Genomic DNA, 23,983 nt, shown 5'->3' on the forward strand with positions numbered 1-23,983 from the left:
AAAAAGTATTTCAAGAGACTCGTGAACTTGCCATTTTCTTACTGTACCTTTTCTTCCTCCCAAAAAGATGGCAGCGTAGCGGTTGTTAGGAGTGCTGGAGAAGTCGGACGGAAGTGAGAATTACACAAGTTCAACAAAGATTCAACGTTAGAAACCAACGCAAGGGAAGTAAGTGGTCGAAGAAATCATAGATAGGATGTAGGTGACTGAGTACTACTGTTAAAGAGAGTCGAAACACTGCGTGGATTCAAGGATTCAACTCGAACTAAACAGCCGCGAAATTTCACTCACTGTTTCACAAACGTGTAAACAAGAAGTTGTCTTGTGCTTACGGCGGCTTTATCGAAGCTCAAAATAAATGGAGCTTCGTGTCGCCCCAGGGCGCTCAGCCAAATTGAATATCGGAGCTGGACATGGAGATGTTTGAATGCAAGAATGAGTCAAAATGCGGGAACAATTCAGTTGCAAGGAAGCGAACAACGGACGTGACAGCAGCGTTCGGACTTGACGCGCACGTGTGGGGGATCCTCTGCCTAACCACACAGTGCTTATAACGCTGGTCTCCCAGTGTTCATCTTGTGAATCTTCACAGAAAGAAGAATCAATCAACGTTCTAACAAAGCTGTGCCAGCAAATGTGGAGAACAACACAGTAACCTGTCAATTGGAAGACCGCGATCTACATTCCAAGGCAAAAGAAACGAAGACGAGACTTAACAGAGTGCGCAAACTATCGTACAATATCCTTGATTTCACACACTAGCAAAGTAAAGCTTAGGATCATCCAACACGGAGACCTACATAAGAAAATCTGAGCAGCACTGCGTGTGCTCGGGGTAGCGGGCTGTTGGGGCTTCATGCAGAGCTACAGACATGATATTTGTGATGGTTGAAATCATTTTGTAACTGTAACCTGCTGACGTTGATGGCCTTGCGATGCAGTGTTGCTGTTAGTGTGCGATGCCTCCTTTTTCTGTGTAGAACATTCTGTAGCTGTGAGTGGCACCTTTCTACATTCTTTAGAGTCTGCTCTTTCCTGTGATACACATTTTATTTGATTTTTGAGTAGTCTCGTATATGCTGGCATTGTCATTATATGAACACTTTTGGTGCACTCTTTCCTGTATAACTTTCAGTTGCAAAACATCTTACTTTATATACATGTTGGGTTACAACTCATGAAAATGAACCGTGTGACATCTGATTTGATTTTCTGCGACACACGGTATGTGTGCCATGCGTTGTGATCGTTGGGCGACTGACGACACTCGTATCTTCAATCGTGGAACATGGTGGATGGATGGATACTGTGGCTTTTCCCTTTGGGTTGGGCAGTAGCTTGTGCCTAGCTTACAATTGACACATTACTGAGATTGAAATTATACTTATATATACTATATATATATATATTATATTATATTATATATTATATTATATTATATTATATTATATATTATATTATATTATATATTATATATATATTATATATTATATGAATGTATAACTGAGTACAGATGGACGCGAAAACAAATAGACTACAAGTAATGAAGAGACTTGGGAGGCCGTATAAGGGTGAAAAACACTTGCTACTTTTATTACATTAATAATTAAGGGGGCGCTAGGAATAGATTTACAGTTAGGGGTCGACGTTTCGGCAGTCAGCGCTGCCTTCAACAGAACTAAACTTGGAAATAGGTGGTTGAAGGCAGCGCTGACTGCCGAAACGTCGACCCCTAACTGTAAATCTATTCCTAGCGCCCCCTTAATTATTAATGTAATAAAAGTAGCAAGTGTTTTTCACCCTTATACGGCCTCCCAAGTCTCTTCATTACTTGTAGTCTATTATATATTATATATATACTACAGATAATCAGAACTATCCACACTGCTGGTGTTTCATACCTCTTTCCCCAGTGCCATCTGTCTGTCATCTATACAACATCACATGACTCGCAGCAATATCTTGAATAGTTTTGAAAGAATGAGCGTTTTAAATTACTCGCAATTTCGTGATGTGGCCTTACGGGGCCTGACATCTCATACGTACCATAAAAAAAATTCTGTGTCAAACAGAAAAAAAAAAAAAAAAATGTAAGGGAAAGTGAAGTGAAAAATGAGGCCTCGGAGGCTCAGCTCTCACTGGCTCATCACAGAGACAACCTCATCAATTCTCTTACGAACTCTCTTCTTGGAAGGAGGTTCTCTCTTGTTGTACAGGTCAGCTATGATTCTTGCGAAACTTTTTATTGGTTGAACGGAAACATCTCCTTGAGTCTGAGGAGCAACGGAGGGGGGAACCAGACAGGAGGGACACTGGACAAGAACCGACCGACAACGACTCAAAACCAGCAAATGAGCACTTTATTCAACGTAGAGAAAGTGGAAGGAGCGATAAGAAGGAGGGAGGCTAGCCAGGTCTCACAGGGTAAAGTAGTGCGAGCAGGTCATTGGGGACTAGAGCGGAAGGTTGGGTGACGCACAAAGGTGTGGTGCCAATTTGGGAAGCTTCCAGCAACAGGCATCCCAATTGGTTGTTGCAGCAAAAAAAGGCTCTCTGTGTTTTTGTTGGTCTTTATTGGTGTTTGTCTTAAGACCAGCAAAAAAACGAAAGAAGGTTCTATGAAACCCTAGGTGTCTTACCCCGCGGCACTGCAGATTTCTCTGTCCACTTCTTCCGTTGTTTCCCAGTGAATGCATGCAGTACGTGCTTGGGCAATTAGGGGCTCACCACACAAGATCTGAGATGTTGGTTGAACCAAGCGAAACATATTTTTGGGCACCACATGTGTGTCTCGTCTATCAACTCGAGGTGCTTTCTTTTTTTCATTTTTTTTTTTCACCAGCATATAGCATATTCCAGCATCCTGTACCATCAATAATCCGTGTGTGTATTTCTTGTCTTGGGAACAGCAATGTATCATCCAGTCCGTGGAGGCACCCGTGGTGGAGCTGATCAGTTCAACTGGGATGATGTCAAGGAAGACAAATACAGGGAAAATTACTTAGGTAAGGCTTTTCTCCTTCTGCTGAATAACTGCATTCAACTGCTGGCAAATATTTTTGTCAGGGAGTCTCAGTTTGTCATCATAAAAGCACTTTGCATTCTGTTGTAGTGTATTGGTGGTGGTATATAGAGCACAATCAGCACTCAAAGCATTGCTATAAGCATGCTATTGCTCAAAGCATTATCAACTTGCAGTGCGGGGAAAAGCACGAACATTGTGCTTTGTCTTCCGTATTGCCTACGGCAACACTTATCACAGAAACAAAATCACAGGATCTTATCAACAAAATCTTATCTATGTCTATATCTTATCTCTCTCTATATATATCTATGTCTTATAAAATCTATATCTATAAAATAATTCTATATACAATAAAATATATATCTATATACAAGATATGTCTATCTTATGTTATCAACAAAATCTTATCAACAAAAATCACTGGACCTGCGCAGCATGATGATGCGGAAAGTCTCGTTACTGCTTTAAAATAGCTGTGCTTATGTACTATACATACATGTACAACTAGGTACTTTGGACTTGAACTGAAATGCGGATTTTGTTTATGATGATCGAATGTTAAGTGAAAAAAATCCTTGCCTTAAACTAACAAAATAATTTTATTCAATTAAGATTTCCTCAGGACCCCAAGGGTTGCTGCAGTCGTGCTCGGGAACGAGACCACATTTTTTTCCCGGTGTTATTATTAAGGTTGGCCTGAGCTGCACTATTGAGCTTCTGCGATATTAGGAAAAGGTTTGGACACCAGATAATCGAATACCTACAAAATGGCAGAACGGTTCTACAGTGAACTCTCGTTAATATGGCCCCCAATAATATGACATACTCACTTTATGACTGTTTTTCTTGGGAACTCTTCCGCCGCCAAGTAAATCCATCTCGTTAGTATGACAACTCGCTTATCCGACTATGACTGAGATTTTTGTTAGAAGTAGGGTCAAAGGCTGGTATTATCTTCTCGTTATCATGACCACGTCACATGACCCGCAGAGTAGCCCCAGGGAGAGGCTGCACACATACCTCAGGCAGAGGATGACACGTGTTGAAGTAGGGCACCAAGGTTTGGGATGACTCCTGATGTTGTTGACCTCGGAATTACTCATAGTGCTTTTCGGACTGCCAAAGCACTGTAGTGCTTAAAAGAGCAGTGACCACGAGACCAGGTCACACTGTGCTGCTGCTGCTGCTGCTGCTGCTGTGCCCCTAAGAATGGCCGGAAAGAAAGCGGTCTCTGAGGTCAGCGGATTGTGCGTTTCTCGTTAGTATGACAATTCGCTTTATGACCAAAATCTGCGGGAACTGTGGTGGTCATATTAATGAGGGTTCACTGTATTTGTATTCGAAAATGCTTCTTGTCTTCTGTTATGGAATGTTTCTTTGACCTGACTATGTGGAACTGACCTTGTATTTTACCTGCCGTATGTAATGACCGCTATTCTTTTGTAGGTCACTCCCTCAAAGCTCCAGTGGGTCGGTGGCAGAAGGGCAAAGATCTGACGTGGTATGCCAAGGAACCCGGCAGCGGCGCTGGTTCCAAAGGGGAGGATAAAATAGCTGCTGCCAGAAGTGCAAAGGCAGCTCAGCTTCAGGCACTTAAGAAAGCCGAAGAAGAGGCGATGCTGAATGCCCTGTAAGGAATTCTGATGATTTTTTATGCATTGGTTAAGCGGTACAGGAAGGATGATAACGTGCTTGGCTCGTAAAAGTTATATCTGGGATGTAATGAAAATCAATTAGTATGTAATTTTGTATCGATAAACTTAGAATTAATTAGATGTATTATTTTGGTGTCACCTGCAATTCTAGCGCAGCTATATTTGTACTGCTCAAATGTCTCTAAAATACCTCAGCTACGTACTACCTGTGGTGAGAAAAAATAAGTTTGGACTACGTTCCGTTTCTCACATCCGTTCACAGCTCAGGCTTCAAAGTGAAGACAGCCTGGATAAATAGAGCTTTGTTTTTTCAGGCTCTACTTCTACTTCCAATTTTTCAAATTGGGGGGGTGGGGAATCGAGTTTTATTTTGGAAGCGGCAAAATAGGGTAATTGTATCAGGCGGAAAAGCAGATTTGTGGGTGGACGATAAAACGCAAACCACTCGTGGCCGCCCACTCGTAGGGTTGCTTGCCCTTGCCCCACTCACTTCAAACACACACAAGATACTGAGTGGCTGTGGTGAATGTGCAGTGTTTCCAGTATTGACAGCCAGATTTGCACATTGGCAAGTCCATTTTGGGGCTTTTACCCCAACGGACAGCGATGGAGATTGGTTTAACCCATAAATGCAGGGCCCCATGATAAAGTCCTGCAGAGGAAAAATATTTGTTCTGACCTGTTTTGGTGATGGAGGTTGTGGTGATGACAAGATCTACTTGCCATTGTTGGTCTCATTCATGTGGGCAGCGTCACGACTGTAGCCAAGATGAGATGATGTGCATGGTTCCTACTGATGCTTGATACCCTCGAGTACCCGGAATCCGAAAATGCCATTTTGAAGGTCGGGGAAAACCCCGGAATTTTCCACAGTCATTGAAGATCCTCAATTTTGCACCTTTTCCTTATTCTCAAGGAGGCGCAGTACAAATTTTGCTTGTCTTAAGAGAGATCTAGGGTTTCGAAACCGCATGAGTTTGTATTGCAGTAGAAATCAGTAGGGGTATCAAAAGTGTGAGGAATTTGCACTATCCGCTATTACTATTGCACGGTCTTCATGTATTCTGTTGAGTGACACCTGTAGGCTATATTTTTATGAAATATTCAAGTCCTGACCGTGTTTTGCATCCCAGGAAAAATGATGCTGAGCCTTAAAGGGGCGTTGAAATGATTTTCACGAATTCTGAGTACTTTGCAGGAAACTGATCTCATGATCCCTCACTATCGTACACACATCGACTTTTAGCCGTATTCAGTACAACGGGGGCGCAGTTACCAGGCATGAAAAGCGGGGCGCGACCGCCAGATACGTGCCTTCGAAGCGGGCTTGTGCCATTCAGTCCTCTCAGCCAACTGTGAACGACGAGGAGGACACACCCCGCGGGACCAAGTGGGCGCATGGTTTCGTTTTGGACAACAATGACGTCGCATGTCTGCCGTCGAAATCAGTTGAAATATGGCGAAAGGCAAATTGTCAGCGATGGAGAAAGATACTATGCGACACACACAGCGTCTAGGAATCATTCGGTACGCAGCAGCTCGTAAAACGTTACCAACGGAGACATTTTCTGAGGAATAAGTAGTTCAGAGAGGAAAACGTGCTCCGGTAACCATGCTGGCAGTCAATGGCTATATTACATTTCTCGTAGCATTCTGTGTCAACGGTTAGAGACAGTCTTGTCTTCAGATCAAACTAAGACATATTTCATGGCAAAGCTTGCAAGCTTGACAATGAAAAAATGCCTAAGAAGCAAGCGAGCTGGTGAAGATGATGCATAGAGCCTGAAGTTTCGGGGAGAAATCTGGCTCAGTTATTCAAATTAACTGTAGCGGTTTGGTACAAACGGTGATGTAACTGCATTTTTCTGCCAAACAACTTAGTTAGTGCATTCCTACAGACATCCCAGTGAGGGCAATTTTCCGGGTAAATATCGGGTTTCACCCTAAAGAGGCAACCTTCAATTCGGGGTGCAAACTCGGGGAAGAATCGGGTAAAACCCTAAAACTTCAGGCTCTAATGATGCATAATGTAAAAACCCCGAGACTACAGAACACAAAGGCACAAACACAAACACGAAGTCTCAAACACAGCTGAAAATTTTACTCCACATACAAGAAATATATAGAGACAGAGGGAAGAGAAACAACCAGTTGAGGACAAAATAGGAGGTCATTTCGGGGGAACGAGCAGTCTGTTCAAGGCCGGACCGAGGATTACGGATGGGTTGCTGACACAGTTCTCACAAGAAGTTATGAAAAGGGTCTCTCTCAAAAGCCTTCTGTGAGGGTCCACTTCGGATGCCTCAATTGTTTCATCCCATAGAGCGAAGCAATATGTGCCTTCTTCCAAATGATTGGCAATTTCAGAGTTTGAAGCTTTATTTTTTACTTTTAATGAATGAGTCTAGTTGCTCATGCGCCATAAAAACTGCAATCATCATCATCATCATTTTAATGAATGTTCTCTCAAACGATCATTTAAGCAACGTTTTGTCTGGCCAATATAACAGAAACCACAAGCTAGAGGGATCTGATAAACAACGTTTGAAGAACAGGGGACAAATTTATTCCGGTGATTCTTGCAAGTAACTAACTTCAGGTTTGGCGAATGGCGTGAGGCGGACTTCGTGGTTGGTCTGTCCGTTCGTGTTCCCTAGTCTCGGGGTTTTTTTTACATTTTGCAAGCTTGCTTGCAAATTTTTCAATTTGCTCGCAAAAGCCTGTCCACAAATCATCAACATGCCCTGTGTATGATGTCACGGTCAGTTCGCCTCGGAGGCGGGTCGTAGCAGCTGCCATTCATGCCCGTGGTTAACATAGAATATTTTCGCTATTTAAACCATTTTCAACTTTCATATTTTACAGAGTGAATGCTTTAGTACAGAGGAACTAATTGAAAATGATCATAGGGTTGTTCATTATCCTTTCATGGTCCCTTTAAAAGGACCTTGAATTTTTGTGCCAAAACTGAGTGGGAACCATGGAGATGACACGATATTAAATGTTGAAATGATGACGGTCCAAAGTTCAAATGTAGTGCGGTCACTGCTAGGATTGGTCACAAGTCCCATGAGCAAATAAACTGAGTCACGGTCTGCACGAGAGCCCAGATGCCTGGAGGAAGCAGACTAGGCTGCGCGTTGAGTATCTCCCAGTGAAAGAGCCCTTTCACTTTCACTTTCAAGAGCACTTTCAAGAAAGAGTGAAAGAGCCCTTGGGATGTAGGACGTCCGGCGTACAGTTCCTGCACTGCCCTGGATTGTTCTTTCTGCTTTACCATTGTAAATGACAAATGAGCTGCTGTGTGTGTGATACACTGTAGCACTTATATGATTCAAACTCATATTCTAGACCTTATGAGTCTTCATCTATTATACCAGGCCAGAAAGCTTCACGATTCCTCTTCGAAAACCTATCTACCACAGTAGCTAGAGCTCGTTACAATATGGTAACAACACCGTTGGATGGAGCTAAATGTAAAATGTGGTAATATGTCTAGGAGCAATAACTGGAAATTAGGGGCATTTTCATGTAAACGACGTAAACAATGAGAATTGGCCGAGGCACACCACAATTAGGGATGACACAGACGCGTAAGCCTCAAACGCTCAAAAATTTTTCTCTCTCAGGTTTTTTGAATTCATTGTGATGTACCCATATGATGCAGAACATGTGGTGACATCACTTGCTATAATCATCTACTCACTCCAAATGGTCCACGTTCAGCATTTAAACTACTACATCCACTTGTACTGCACATCAAAGTTTCAAAACGTAACGTTACTTACACTTAAAGATAACGTTGGGGTGTGACCTGAACTGGTGCTCTGGGCCTGCTGGGAGCAGCAGCCCGTTTTAAGGTTCTGCAGTCAGGCATATCACTTCGAAGCAACCTTCGATCAAGCAACCAAGATTGATTCGAGCAGATTTTCCACTGATAGTAAGGGTGGGGGAGGGGAACTGCAATTGGATAAAAGCACAGTAAGCTCTGTCAGAACCTCAGCCATTAAAGCATTTTTGCGAGTGTCATAAACGGTCTGTTGAAGCTACATAATAGTTACGTGATACTGTCGGAGCTTGTTCCATACTGATGACGGATTGATAGTTGATTTTGTTTTTACCAGCGTTATTTATTTTCTTGCCATTTTTCTATCAGAACCAGTTTGAATCAATTTCTGAGCTTATTTGTTTTTGCAGCGAAAGGAACCAGCATTTCTTGTTAGTATCAGTTTGCTGCTGTTGCTTACTTTGCACTGTGTTCTGCTGCAGGGGTTTCTCAAGCACTAAAAGTACCCATCATCAGCTCTCTAAAGAGGTGAGTTGCTTAAAGTTTATCTGTATTTAGGTTTAGGTAAGTTTAGGTTTGTATTAACCTTGGTTCAATGGGATGACGAGAGCTGTAAGCAAACAATGTTTTAAGCTACACACCTTGAAACTATGCCCACCTTTTAAAAAGAAAGTCGAGCTGGGGAAACCGTATTTGTCCTTTTGTACAGCTAGCACAGTGGAACCCCGTTGAAGCGTACCTGGCGGCGACACCAAAGAAGTACATACAAAGCGGTACTACGACATAACCGAAAATCGCACGTGCACTCCCACCTGCCAGCCAACCCATGAGAAACACTATTCGAGATGCAATTTACAAAACCTGTTTGCTAGCACTGAGAGAATGACTTTGTATTCTAGTTATAAAAGAGGGGGAGAAAAGTCATCCTTTCAAACCCACATGATCACATCATCAATGTGCGAATTGCATACCTGCCAACTCTCCCGTATTATCCGGGAGACTCCCGAATTTCATTCAGTCTCCCGATTGTACGGACGCGCCCTCCAATCTCTCGGAAAATTTGGGCTTGGGCTTTTCTTCTTCCATTTGCCTTTAAAAGCTGCGCAAAACGCATTCCTGGAGAATTAAATAGCCCGCACGTATATCGCGCAGAAATACTCGAAAAGCCGGGAGACGACATAACTGGACAAAAAAGTAGAGAACTCCGACTTAACATAACAAAATGGCAAGTTTTACTCAGACGTTTCGTCCGTCATGCGACGGACATCATCAGTGCCAAACTGGATGAGAGATTGCACAACCGGTCGCTATTTAGGGAGATTGGAGTATTGTTCGGGAAGGGGGTCACGGTTTTTGTTATAAACCGAGGGGTCACCACGTATGTGCCACTCTAGAAGCTTCCTGGGTCCCCATCTTTGTTCGCGAGCCAAAGTCACCGCGTTGTCGAAGTCGAAAAAAATGTCCCGTGTCCCAACAATGCTCTGTAAGCTCCGTCTTAAACCGTGTGACGTGGGTCGCGCTCAAAGATGGGGACGTCGACGACTTCGTCTGCGTGTCCGCCCGCGAGTCGCGCGGCAGCGCTGTAAAGTGAGCTTCACCTAAAGCATGCGTGCGTTAGGTGAAGCCGACTTGCGGACTTGATGACGGCGGCACCTCTGTCAGTGTACGTTGACAAAATGTCGCTTCGGGAAATAGAAGCTGATGTTATCAGGCAGAGCTAGAAGAGTGTTAGGCGGCAACCGCATGGAGCACTTTTGCCAACTGAATGGCAGCAGAACTTGAAAGGAACGGTGACCTACTAAGCGAACAATAGACGACGGACCGATGAGCCGGTTTCTGCCAAGGATAGATATTTAGTCTGAGGAGAGGAAGTGACGCCACCCGACGGAACCGTGTGCGCCAATGAAAACACGCTTCACAGGAAATGCCACAAGCACGTGACAAAGTCACCTGTGACCGCTTTTTTTTTTTTTCATTTCGGGCTTTGCTCTCTTCGCCCTGCCTCCTAGAAGGACACGCAGATGGCCCGTCGCCCGGACTTCGACGTGGATATACTAATATGGAGGCCACCCCTTTGGAACTTAAAATATATCCTTTGGCAAGAGGTGGCAAGGTGTGTGCAAGCAGAAGGTGACTAAATGAAACATCAAAATATTATTTGTGGCACATGGCAAATCGGAAATGTGTGAGAAGATAACGGTAACAAAAATGCAGTCTGATATTTCTTTAGTGAGCATTGCTAGAAACACTCATAAGCCAACACTCTCTTCGTACCTCAAAATTTCTTGTAAACACCTGATTTCTAGATGTTATTAGCACCGTACTTTTTCAAGAACCGCTAAAGTATCATTTATGTTACAAAAACAATGCGTACAGCAGTTTACTACAATAAGCATTGCCACTTCACGTGCAAAAAGCGGGGGTAAACGCTAGGCCGACGCTTCACCATGACAACCTCAACGTGGACATTCTGCTCCATGCGGTTGCATAGCTTCTATACCGTTCCGTTCACGCTGAGTTGGCGCTCCGTTGGCCCGATTCAGTTGGCAAAAGTTGCTGCATGCGGTTGCCGCCATAGGAAAGCACCGACAAATTTTTTCCAGCTTACTAGTGCTTAGCAAAGCTTATTTTGAAGCGAAATTAGTTTTTTTTCAGACTGCTCGATTATTCGTACTTTTGCGTGATCTCTGCCGAATCTGCGACTGTATAAGGTGCTCCATGTGCACCGCCAAAGCTGCACAAAGTACTGGGACATAGAATGTAGAAGGGTAGAGGTAAGGAAATGTTCAGGGAAATGCCTCAGGATGAGAGCCACAGATATTTCCAACACAGACTATCCTTCAGTAGGGCCTTGCGTTTTAGGGTAAAACCAGTTTTTTCCCCCAATTTACGTCATCATCACACGGGGTGAAATACGAAAGGACCCAAAACTGAACTTTGCAAAGTGCCGATTCAGCCAACGACACAGGCACTGCAGAATGCTGAGCTTTACAGACTCAGCACAGCTCTTACGCATCTTTGGTTCATCCAGAATGCGAGAAGCACTCTTTCTTATTTTCCACCGGACATCACCAGATTTTATCCTGTTTTATGCCTCATGAAATAAAACCCGATTTTTACCACCCCAATTTTCAAAAAATGTGAAACCGGAAAACACTGGGCCCAATTCTTTGGGGAACACACTGTTTTTCGCGGTTTTCCAGTCATCGGGAAAATGCATGCTCCAAAACATAAGGCCAATTTGAACAAGAATGTGTAAAAAAACTCTATGTGTTACTCAAATAAGGGGTCAGAAATATTGGACGTGGGTTGGCATCAGTGAGGGTTGGATGGTGCCAATCGTGTTGCCTGAAAAAACAGAATTCTATCTTTTTTTTTTCTCAGTCTGAAAAATCAGCGAGCAATGTCCACAAAGCTGCAAAGGGTATCTCGGCATTGAAAATAAATCATATTACTGCTTTACCTGCACTCTCCCTAACAATGACGTTTCACTCTTTATTCAGGAAATGAACGAAGCTTTGAAACGAGGAGAAAGCCAGAGGGATGAATTTGATATTGAGCGTGTTGCTGGAGTCGGGACATCAAGGTGAGTTACATTTGACGGTGGCAATGGGCATCAACAATGAAGAAGTACAGTTTGCCACCAATTATTCAAACTCCGCTAGTTGGGGCGCTCTTTTTTTTAATACCATTAAGTGTCCCATGGAACCCAATTTTTCAGACTTGTTCAAAGAGCAGCTTAATCTTTTGTGCACATTATGGCTCAAGCATGCCTAATTTTTTCAACAATATTATGTGTTTTATGAAAACATTGTAATGGCTCCATATTTGGTATTGTTTTCTGACTGACGCAGCATGTCTGCAGGAGATGAATTACAACAATCGCTCTGTCTAAATGTAGACAATCAATGATGCAGTTACGTGTTGTAAAGTGAGGGAGATGTCATTGGAGTAAATGTGCTACCTGCGGACGATGGCTGTACTAGTAATGCGCCACAGCACTGACATTCACTTAGCCGCATCAGTCACGGTATCGATGTCATTGTGTGCCCACTACGAAAACGCAACTGCCTTGCAAGCTGCGCTTGATTTTCTTGGATATTTGTGCGACACTGTTAAGGACGCTGCTACAGTAGATTCCATCCTTAAATTTTGTTTCATTTCTTGTTTTTTTTTGTTTTTTTCATTAGGAAAAATGTAGCAGCAAAATAGTGTCAGTGCACATGTCGACAGCAGCACTGTGGACAGATCTGATGACCCACACAACAGCAATTCCCTCGGACGTAATTTTTTATATGTACACAATAGAATCATTGAAGTTTGCACATTAACAAATACCATAACGGACAGGTGACAAAATCGTTTGTCAAGTTGGTGTACTGGCGAAAAGTGTGGACGATGGTGACTTCGTTGGCGCTCCCCTAATAACAGCAGTGATCCTTGCCTAGATGTCTCCTCGAAGCTGGAATAATCGGTCGGCAACTGCATACTGTATTTATAGTGATATTTGCAGAGGAGTCGTTTGGTATAGTTCATAGACTTGCTCACGTTAAGGCTTGACAGATATATTTCGTGGTTGTGCGCATGGAAGGCTATCGAGATAACACTGCGTAAAAATAAGTTACAAAATAACTAAATAGTACAGTAAACAGTGGAAGTCCTTCTTTCAAGGCAGTAAACCTCAGTGTGACATGGATTAAAATGGTACAGTACTGAAATCGCTTGTGCCATAATAATACAGTGGATTCTCTTGAAACAGAACCTGATGGCACCATGAAAATCTGTTCCTTTTAACAAACACATTCACAAAAACATAGTACATATTGCTGCTTTCTTTGCAAACTTTGTTACAACACATATCTCCTGATCTGCAAAAAGTGTCCCATGTTGTGTCCCAAAGTGTCCCATGTGACATCCCTCGGAATCACTTCTCCTTAATGGTCCCATCCGTGTCTGAGAGGTTATGCAGGGAGAGTTCGGAATCTTGTTGTTGTTAAAAAGCACCATGGGATGCGGCTCTTTTCCCCGCTCACATTATGTGCGGATTCTTTTACGGCATGCTTTCCATTTCCTTTTCATTTCAGCTTTATGATCGTTGTTTTTACAAGCGCAAGTCCGAAATCTGTTCCTTTAACCTAACTTTTTTTTTTTTTCACCATAAAAATTGTGTGTAAAGAAACGAGAGTTACAGATGGCTGGACGATACAGTCCAGGGTGCAACGTCCCCCTGCGTCTTCCAAAACGATTTTGGACTCAAAAACTTCCAAAGCTGGCAGGCTGCATGGCTGCATTCTCTTAGTGAAGAACGTGACTCTGTGACCGACCGACGATATTGGGCACACGTTGGGTGTAAACGGAAGTGCGTGCGTTAACCCGCAATGTGCAGCTCACAAAGCGGTTCTCTGTGCAGCGTCTTGTCTACGTTTGATGAAGGCCAACTTACATTGCAGCTTTCGTGTTGTTTCCGTCACAGAAATGTTGGTGCAGACGTTCACACACACATCCTTTATCACCTAAATATATATAGCTAGGGCCTGACTTTTTCGGGTTTTATTTTTGGCCAAATTCGGGGGGTAAATATCGGGTGATATTTTTCATTCGAAAATTCGGGTGTATTCGGGTTAAATCCCGTTACGGCATATTCTGTCGCCAGGAATTCGGGTGTATTCGGGCGATTTCTTTTTGTTTAATAAAAATTTGTCTTAACATGGAACTAATGTTTAGCAATGTTATCAAACTTTATTTTAATGCACACTTACGAGTGTGCCACGTGACCCGGATGTTTTCGGGTAGATTCGGGTTAAACCCAAATTTTACAGATTTCGTTCGGGGGGTAAATATCGGGCGGATACGGGTTTAACCCTAAAAAGTCAGGCCCTATATATAGCTGATGTTTGGTTGGCTTGTATCTCACTGAAACAACCTAGAATTTTCTCCTCATCCCTATATTCGGTCTGGGACCCGAGTTCAGCAGTTCTTGTTCAGGCCATTGAGACCATTCGGAACAGGGCTGCCCGTTTCATCGTGGGCAACTACCAACGCACAGCCAGTGTAACTTCCTTGAAACATAACTTGCAACTTACTAACCTAGCTTTGCGCCGAAAAATTTTCCGTCTGTGCCCGTTCCACAAAATATATTATCATAACGACATCTTGCGATCTCGCTTTATGTTTTGTTAGAAGACGGCAACAACAGCATGCGCACTGTTTTTCGCGCGCTCATTCTTCCTTTGCTGATCGCTCCCACAGTAAATCTGTTGTTTCGTACTGTCACACTGCGGTCTTACTACTTCATGTTTCCACCTACATACATATCAAATCGTGCTGACCATCGTCAAAATGCACTCATTCCATCTTGTTCAACGAAATCTCATGCTGACTCCTTTTTGTACCGCACTGCCATCGACTGGAACCCCCTCCCGGTTCACTGACATCAATTTCGCTCATCGCTCAGTTCAAAAGTGTCGTTAGTGATTATGTAACATTGAAATCAACATTGTTATTCTTATACTTTGTATTCAGCTTTTTCTACCCTGTGCAACCCGTCTATTTCAACCACCACTCCCCTCTGTAATGCTAACGCCCTGAGGGTATTTAAATAAATAAATATATACCGTATTTACCCGAATGTTAGTTGACCCGAATGTAAGTCGACCCCGCCCCCCCACTTCAAGATTCATGAAAATGGAAAAAAAGTTTTGTGGTAACGAAAACGTAAAAGATTTATTCATCACCGGAAGACTCCTCTTCGATCTCATCGGAGGTGTAGCAGACGTCGTCGTCAATAGTCACATAGTCGACGCTTCTTTAATGTACGAATGACAATGTCTCACTGCGGTGCCGCCCACGCCGCCGAAAACCCATCTGCAGAGTGCAGACCTCAGAAAGCGACACGCGCTTGACCCGCCCGCCCTGTCGGAGTCATCTTGCGCCCTCCTCTTGCCAACCATTCGTTGTACAACCGCCTTACATGGCTTTCGAACGGTTTGCTTAAGCTGACCTCATGCAGTGGCAGCTGGCTTGTGAGGCCGCTGGGTATCACCAGCATGGCAATGACGGCTTGCCGTAAACTGTGCACGGCCCACTCTTTCGTCACTTGCAAGAAGCCCGGCCTCCTCTTGCAATATGTCGCACGTTACGAGGGGTTTACTGTCACGCTTTTCTTGCGGAAATGCCTCGAACTAATCTTCAATTGCTGAGTAACGTCCCGTCTTCGGTGAATCCGCGGTGCGTCCCGCTGCAGCTGAAGGTCGCTTCACGTTGCTTTACTTCATTGTCTGACGAGGCGTTCAGAAGCGCCAAATTCTCGTACTGCAGCGCCGTTGTTGCTCACTTCGGGAAACAGTATCGCTCTTCGCTTGAATGACGCCGGGTAGACGCGACACGTTTCAACCATGGCGGAGAACGGAAGAAGGAACTTTTGTTTTGACTGCTTTTATTGCTGTTGTTTGTCACATGTTCGACTCTCTCTCACCTCCTTCCCTCTCTCTCGCTCCAAGTGAGGAAGCGAGCGCGGGTGACCAGCGGCTCGGCCGCAAAGCAACGTGGTTGCGTAGATCCCGATTATAAGTCGACCCCCCTACTTTGGATCGTCGATTTTGAAAAAAAGGGGTCGACTTACATTCGGGTAAATACGGTAAATAAATATTGTTACGTGGTGATGGTCTTCCTGGTCTAGCATTCTCACGGGTAAGAAAACCGGTTATAGACAAGCACTTTTGCCATCATGTGCCACGAGAAACACGTGCCGACCGGACGCCTGACATAGCTTTATGTTAATCCCGCGAAAGGAAGCTAGCCTAGAATCACAAAATTAAATGTGCTCAGTACTGCTCGAGAGTAACGCCCTTCTACTGGGTGACACCCCTCTTGTGCCCTTTGATAACGTAATCAAATTTTTGACCACGTGTGGGTTTCTTAGTCAGATGTAGATGATAAGCATTGCTCCGCTTTTATCCATTATCACCGAACTCCTCATGTAAATATCTCATTGTCACACTTGTAGATAGCTTTTAACTGCCATGCTCGCTTGCTATCGTCATCCCCCTCTCTCTTATCCTGGTCAATCAATCATCGCTCATCGCTCATACCTGTAGATAGGTTTTAACTACCACACTCTCTCTCACATCATCTTTCCCATAATCGTCTCCGACACACTCAGCATAGTTTTGGCGCTCTATGGCCTTTGTTGCCTTTGTGCCATTAAACACATAATCAATCAATCAATCAATCAATCGACAGTAACGAGTTTCTCTCGTGTTCCAGAGGCAGCATATCCAAATTACACTAGGTTTCCGTGACAGGTTATCCTCACCCGACAGATTTTAAATCACTACCTCGTATATTTTTTGCTTTATCGACTGCGCGCTCGATAACCCTTGATGCGCCGCTTACTAGCTCTGTTCTACCATGACTCACCACAAAAGTAAACTGCAGCTGATTGAGTGCACGTGTGAACTTTGGGTTCTACTGCTGTCAAAAGCAATAAATAAAAAGGATCCTGCAACGAAAGTACAGGAGGTACGTGTGGCATTTATTAAAGCCTGAGACAAACTGGTTTCTCTTGCAGACGTCATTTTTCGGCATCTTCAGGAGGCAAAGTAGCGAAGGAAGGGGTGAGCTTCGTGTCTCTGGCGGAGAGGACGGACACCAGCAAACGCAAGCATCACCAAGACAGGTAATTGTAACAGTTTTTTTTTTTTCTCCTCAGTTTCTCCTCACAGGGTATTTTTTTTTTCACAAGTATGACTTTTTCGCGACAGTTTTTTTCCCATCTACCATATGGGAATATGGGTAATATATATGTATACATATGTATAATACCATATGGGTAAATTTATGAGAGCAAAAGTTGTCCTACGTCAGCTATTACCGTAATTTCACGTGTAGTATAAGCACTACCGCAGATAAGCTGCAGGACGTGTTTTTAGGAACGTTTTGAAAATTTTCTGGCGGACAAGCCGCGGGCAATACGAGACGACTGATTTGTGTGACAAAGGAGACCATAGAGAAGGCCATGAACCCTGTGGTTCATAGTGTACAACAGAGGACGTCACCTCTAGAGTTCTGCCAAGATCGGATTGCGCCCTCGTTGGGCGTTTTTCATGGATTGATGGGTCAGTGGTCTTCCAGAAGACGTGAATCACTGTCACCACTTTCGTTTAAGCTGCTTGGGGGAATGCACCAGGAAGATCAATCTACTCGAACGTGGACCCGTCCCTGTTACGCACTGTTCGTACATCAGCAGGGCCGTGCTGTTCCAGAGACACTGTCGGCCCTTTCGTTAAAAATGGCGTATGGGGAAAATACCAGGAAAACGTGGTCGTGAGATAAGCCGCAGAGCGCCCGTGAAAAAATAAAAAATCGTGCATACTCCGCGGCTAATGCGTGTGAAATTATGGTAATCGCCCAGGCCAGGATCATGCAGTATGTACTGAGATAGTACAACGCGACAAACATCAGGTCAAGCGCTTTCAAGCAGCAGACTTCGTTACACCCGGAATATTCATCTTGGGGTGCTCATTTAAAAATATACACACCTTCAAGAATTCCAGCTCTTTCCTTGGCAATTCCACTCGCGTGTGACGGTGAGACCCTCCCTAGGGGTCGCCTCTTGGTGAGGATCCTCGTTCCGGTTTTGTTTCTGTTACTCACAGTAAAAAATGTCATATTGGAATGAACATGCGACTTACTCGAAAGACATATGTCGTTTTCGTCATGCCTTCTCAGGAAAGATGAGCACTGGACAGCCTCTTACACATGCAGTGCCTTGATACGCAATGCAATGTGTGAATACTGCCCGTGGCATGGCACAAGGGGGAAGCTCCCAGACTTCTTGGCGTCAATACTGTATTTGCTCATGTATTGACCACCTCCTTTAATGGTGCTTTGGGACAGGGTTACCAGATGTACTGTGCGACCTATCACTGCTCTGCGAAGCCTTCGATATTTATTTGCAGGGTTTTTCACTTGAGTCACCCATGTATGTACTCTTGATGAGGGCATCAGTATTACGCAGCGCTATTCAATATACGTTCAGTTTATGCAAGTTACCTCACTCCTGGTGTGTTCTTACAAACAGCGTGTGAAGTTTCTTTGATAATCGGCTTCCTAGAAGTTTCTCAGTGGGCGCTGTTTCGTTTGCAGGACAGAGAGCAAGACAAAGAAGCACAAGAAAAAGCACAAGCGTTCTCGATCTCCAAGTTGAAGTCTTCCTTCTTATGTGCCATATTTTGTAGTCGTAAATATCATCTTGCGAAATATCATTGCACTTTTTTGCATAATCCCTATTTTTGCAGATCTAGAAATATTGTGAAAGCCACAAATAATGATGTTTGCGAGGAAAATCGCAATTCTGTAAATAAGCGAGTAAGATGTGTATGGGAAGCGCCAGGCATGACATCGTGATGCCCATGATAATCGCGCTGAACCGTCCAAGTCGTCACGTATTTAATGAGCAAAAATTGGGAAAAGTCTAGCATGTGCAAGTGAATAAGATAAGCAGAGCCTGAAGTTTTCGGAAAATATTTTTTTCTAAATTTGGGGAGTAAAAATCGGGTAAATAAACATGTGCTGTAAATTCATGCAAATTCGGGTGGAAAAACTTCCAGTACGCTAAATTCGGGGAGAAATCGGGATCAGTTACTCAAACGAACCGAATTGATTCGGAACAAATGATGATGTAACTGCATTTGCTGCCCAACAAGTTAGTGTGCAATCCTACAGACGCCTCAGTGAGGGCAATTTGCCACGTAAAAATTGGGTTTCACCCTAAAGAGGCAACCTAGACAATTTGGGGTGCAAATTCGGGGGCGAATTGCGTTAAACGCCAAAACTTAAGGCTCTAAAGATAAGTATTTAAAGAGATTGAAACATTCAAATAATTTATTTTACTAAAAAACAAGCTTTCGGACTTAGCCCGTCCTCCATCAGGTGTGAAGCATCGCACACCTGATGAACGACCGGACTTCGAACTCCGTCCGAAAGCTTGTTTTTTAGTAAAATAAATTATTTGAATGTTTCAATCTCTTTAAATACCTATCGTAATGCCATGCATTTTAGCAAAACACCGCGCATGTGGTGGCTTTATTACACAGGGATTAATTGCAGCCTTGGCTTTCATTTGTTGGTCGCAGTCATTTTACGTGGCATCACATGTACAGCTGTACTTCATACTTGTTAAGCGACACTATAGAAGTAATTTGTCACTTTTTGGTACATGGAAATAAATTCTCACAAAATTGTTCAGCTTTTGCACTGGAGAGTTGTGTTAGCTTAGCCATTCGGTAGAACCCTGGACCGGCAATCCAGAAGATGTGGGTTCGAGTCCTACAGCTGGCTAACCTCTTCAGTGACTTCCATCTTGCTTTGTTCTTAGGCACTTGAGACTTGTGTAGTGTCCGTTCTCCTGTGTTCCAGCCACGACCTACTACAGGTTTTCCAGGTGACTTTAGTCCAAGCGCCATCGAAATTAATCCACAAGCCACGCAAACTGTATGGGGCATGGATTAATTTATTTGGAACTTGGATTAAAATCGTCGGGGAATACCTGTAGATTATAACGACCATGTCATAGGTACCCGTTCACAACACCGTTTTGGAAGCTAGCGGTGGTGCGACTCATCGGCCCGGTTATTGCTTCCTCAACTTTTACAATACTCTGTACTTCAGCTCATCTTAGTAGTTTTGTAAAAGCAGTGGATGTCCCACAGAAGATGTCCCATTCTAAGGTTGATCATCATCATCGTTCTACACGTTTTCATAGGAGCTGTTGCTGTCGTCTGCTACGGTACTTGTCTTGTACATCTGCTTCTGTGCGCTCAAAATTGAAATTTCCATTGTCCAATCACAATGTAGATCTCGTGGGCTGGGGAGTAGCGCGCGTAGCATATTGTTGGAACGGGCCCCTCATATGGGTTGCAGATTATGACATGGCTGTTATAACCTAGTAGGTTGCGGTTCCAACCTTAGAACATCACTTTCTATAGTCGGTGGATGTCATTCTGGCGAATTAGCCAGCTACCTAGCTCATTACGCCATGTGCAGCCAGCTCTTCATTGTTCATTCATTGCCTTCGAGAACATTGCCCACAGACTGCAATACAGTGGACTCTCGTTAATTCAAACCTTGATAATTCAAATTTCCCGTTAATTCAGACAAATTTTGAATTTTTGTTCAGCCTGCTATGCTTACAGTATATTGAAAAGCTGCTTAATTCAAACTGTTTACTCGATTTTAAAACATTCCTGCCAGCAGAAAGCAGCCAATGCAATTTTGCTTTCACTAAGCGGCACTGCGTTGGCACAAAACTCACAAAAAGGAAATTTTAATGTGCTGAAAAGGCACTTATTCTGTGGCTACACTGACTACAGAGAGTCCAAGTCATCCATTAAGTGGGTCAGTCTCGCAAAGAAAGTCACAATGAGCTTTACGGTTTAGGGTAAAAAGTCTTCACGCACAGTGCTTGTCTGATTATCTGGTGTGAGGAACAGTACAGTTTAGTATTACAGGTGATCAGCAATGCCCATAATACGCAATGTCACTACGTATCCTGCAGTGTACAAGACTGCACTCTCTACCACAAAATTATGACGCCACAACACAATGTATTCTCTTGTGGCACACATTTAGACGAATGTCTGATAATTCCAGCTTGTGATAATTGAAATCAAAATGAATTAATGAGAGTCTACAATCTTTGTGGTGATTGTGTTGCGGAGTCCCACTTTAACATGCCCTGCAAAAAATAAAGCATTTCTGAACAACTTGTATACCGTGACAACTGGTGCTGTCCTCGCCCGGGATGAGACCCGCAATCTTGGAAATCAGGAAGTGGACACACTGGAAACTCATCCGCTGAGGCTGGTGAATGCCATCTGCGCTTCTTAGGAGACAACCCGGGCTCAACTCCTGGCCGCTCAATCTGGGTGGTTCCCTCAGATGCCGGAGGTTTCCAATGAAGGTGGCCCAGTATGCACAATTCCTCCCCTTCCCCTCAAGTGCCCTGTGATGCCAGGTCGGGGTTGGAAGCTAGCGGTGGTGCCACTCATCAGTCCGGTTATGGCTTCCTCAACTTCTACAGTACTTTGTACTTCAGCTTTGTGCTTCAGCCACACCCAAGGTGGACAAATGATCATACAGAGCCACACAGGTTACACAAAACTAACACGCATGTAAGTTGACCTAACTATTAGCCAGGATGGGTGGTATTTAAATGCATAGCATTTAAAATACCATTTAAACTATGAATATATGTATTTATATCCTGTATTTAAAGAGTCAGAAAAAATGTATTTATATCTGTACTTAAACGCTATTTTTGAGTATTTGCTTAGATACTTTGTAAATACATCAAAAGCACATAGTATTTCAAAATTTCACAGCCGCATGTACTGGCACCTTGCTTTGAGCCTACTACAGGTTATTCACCTCGTTTGAAGCACTAATACACTTCTAGAAGTTTCTTGTGTGCATTCTGTACTGGTGTCAGCAATAGAATGTCATCAACATTACTCATTTCTACCAATACCGCACTCAGTACCATAGGTGGAGGGTGCCTTTTCTTTTTCGATACAGATTTTTCATTGAAAAACTATAAGGGCTATAGACATACTGTTTTCACTTCTATCACCTCTGGGCCGGTGGACTTTCTTTGCCATATGTTGCTCAACCGTCAAGTGATTAATTACCTAAAAATCGTTAATTAACTTTTTAATTATAATATAGTATAGTATAGTATAATTATAAAAGCTACGAAGTTGTCCCAATGGGAACATCTGTTCCTTCTGGTGACTTGATATCGTATCCGTTTTCCGACGAAAAATCCGTTCGGTAGATCGTCCCCCAAAAGTTTGTGAAGGCGAATACCATTTCTTTCTTTATTTTGTTCACTGCGTATCTTCGGAGACCCGTCTTTCCCTCATCCCCAATGTGATAGGGTGAAGGAGCATCATCCGTCGAAGATGAGCTTGAACTTGCGGAAACAAAACGAAAACACATGTATCGGGTGACGCTATCGGAACTGCGCCCCTGATCTTGGGTTGCATTATCTGTTTCCTTGTTATCTTTTTCCAGGACGCAAGAGGCGACAGTGTGCTCTTTCACCCTCTCACATTGGGAGTGAAGGAAAGACGGGTCTCTGAAGATGCACAATGAACAAAATAAATAAAGAAGAAAAAAAAAGGTGTTCCTTCACGAATTTTTGTGCGGACGACCTAACGAACGGATTTTTGTTCTGAAAACGGCTACGATATCAAATCACCGAAAGGAACATATGCCCTCCTTGGAACAACTTCGTAGCTTTTATAATTAAAAAGTTAATTAACGATTTTTTAGGTAATCAGTCATTTGACGGTTGAGCAACGTATGGCCAAGAACGTCCGCCGGACTGGGGCAGTTATCTTGATTTCAAAATTTGATGCCATGCAGTTGCATGTTACACCCATGAGGCTGTAATAGTTTCTGAACATCCACAGGTCGTGAAAGAAACAAATTGGCGTCCTGCTTCAGCTTTGCCACGAACGTCGCCTCTTTGCTTTAGCGTGTATGCTTTTGTACATGGACTGCAGGCATTACCATGTAGAAAATGCCTGCAATTCCAAATGGTTTATCAAACAATTTCCCCTTTAAACCATTTACGTACAAAGTGGCTTCAAGTAGAAGTTGTTTCATAAAGCACTTGTAACTGCAAGCAGTTTTTTTTACCTCGGACCATCACGTCAAAATTCCCCGCCGGCAGCGCTAAAATACACGTGGGAGGGACGCCACTAATTTGTCAGACAAAGTATACACAATTGACCGTATGGCTAACGGCACCTCACGATGTATTGTGTTGGTCCTGCAGTACTAGCGATTTCGTAATGTAGGCTTCACCTAATGCAGGGAAGCGTCAGGTCAAGCCCACTTTCCGGGCGGCATCTTTCATACATATTCCTGGAATGGTCGAATATTCGGAAACACGAATGTTAAATATTCGATCCGAATTCAAGAACCCAAATATTCGCACTCCCCTAATTTAAATACTGTATTTATATTTTGTATTTAAATACTGCACCAACAAAGTATTTATGCCACATATTTAAGCAAAGTATTTCTATTTAAGTCACTGACTAATAAATTTGAATTTATTTTAAATCCCCATCCCTGACTATTAGTAACCAACTGGGATTCGGTGTTTCAAGGGCATGTAAAGGACTGCTAGTGTGGTTTTGCGTTTACTTTAGTGACTTTATTAAGTCATTCTTTTTTGTTGAACCCAGTATCTGTAAGATAATAACACCTCACAAAAAGTAACCTTAGCCCTGAACCTCACCTAAGGCCAACCGAAGTGACAACAATTTAAAAGCAAACAAATTAGCACGATCCAGCATTTCTTGAGCCAATACGGCTAAAAAGTGACAATGTTTTCAGTGCAAGAAGATATGCCTGAAGATAATCCCATAGTGGTCCATTCTGTTGAGTCTCTGCGAATGTGTGCATGTCTTCTTCACAGACAAGAAAGAGAGGGCAAGCATAGTA

The 23,983-nt window shown here is 43.3% G+C and overlaps 1 protein-coding gene across 2 annotated transcripts; it reads left to right on the forward strand.

Annotated features, from left to right (window-relative positions):
• Positions 1-67: 67 nt before the first annotated feature.
• On the forward strand, positions 68-19,714 carry LOC135366417 (multiple myeloma tumor-associated protein 2-like). 2 transcript variants are annotated; one of them, XM_064599103.1, is made up of 7 exons: positions 68-168; positions 2,910-3,005; positions 4,472-4,655; positions 8,950-8,995; positions 11,971-12,053; positions 17,037-17,144; positions 18,614-19,714. In XM_064599103.1, the coding sequence occupies exons 2-7, from the start codon at positions 2,912-2,914 to the stop codon at positions 18,672-18,674; spliced, it is 576 nt and encodes a 191-aa protein (XP_064455173.1). In that variant the 5' UTR covers positions 68-168; positions 2,910-2,911; the 3' UTR covers positions 18,675-19,714. The 2 variants fall into 2 exon arrangements, with proteins under 2 accessions (XP_064455173.1, XP_064455174.1); XM_064599104.1 differs by lacking the exon at positions 68-168 and adding an exon at positions 585-720.
• The last annotated feature ends 4,269 nt before the right edge of the window (positions 19,715-23,983 follow it).

The sequence above is a fragment of the Ornithodoros turicata genome, chromosome 8 (assembly GCF_037126465.1).
Source record: "Ornithodoros turicata isolate Travis chromosome 8, ASM3712646v1, whole genome shotgun sequence".
In the NCBI taxonomy this organism is placed as follows: Eukaryota; Metazoa; Arthropoda; class Arachnida; order Ixodida; family Argasidae; genus Ornithodoros; species Ornithodoros turicata.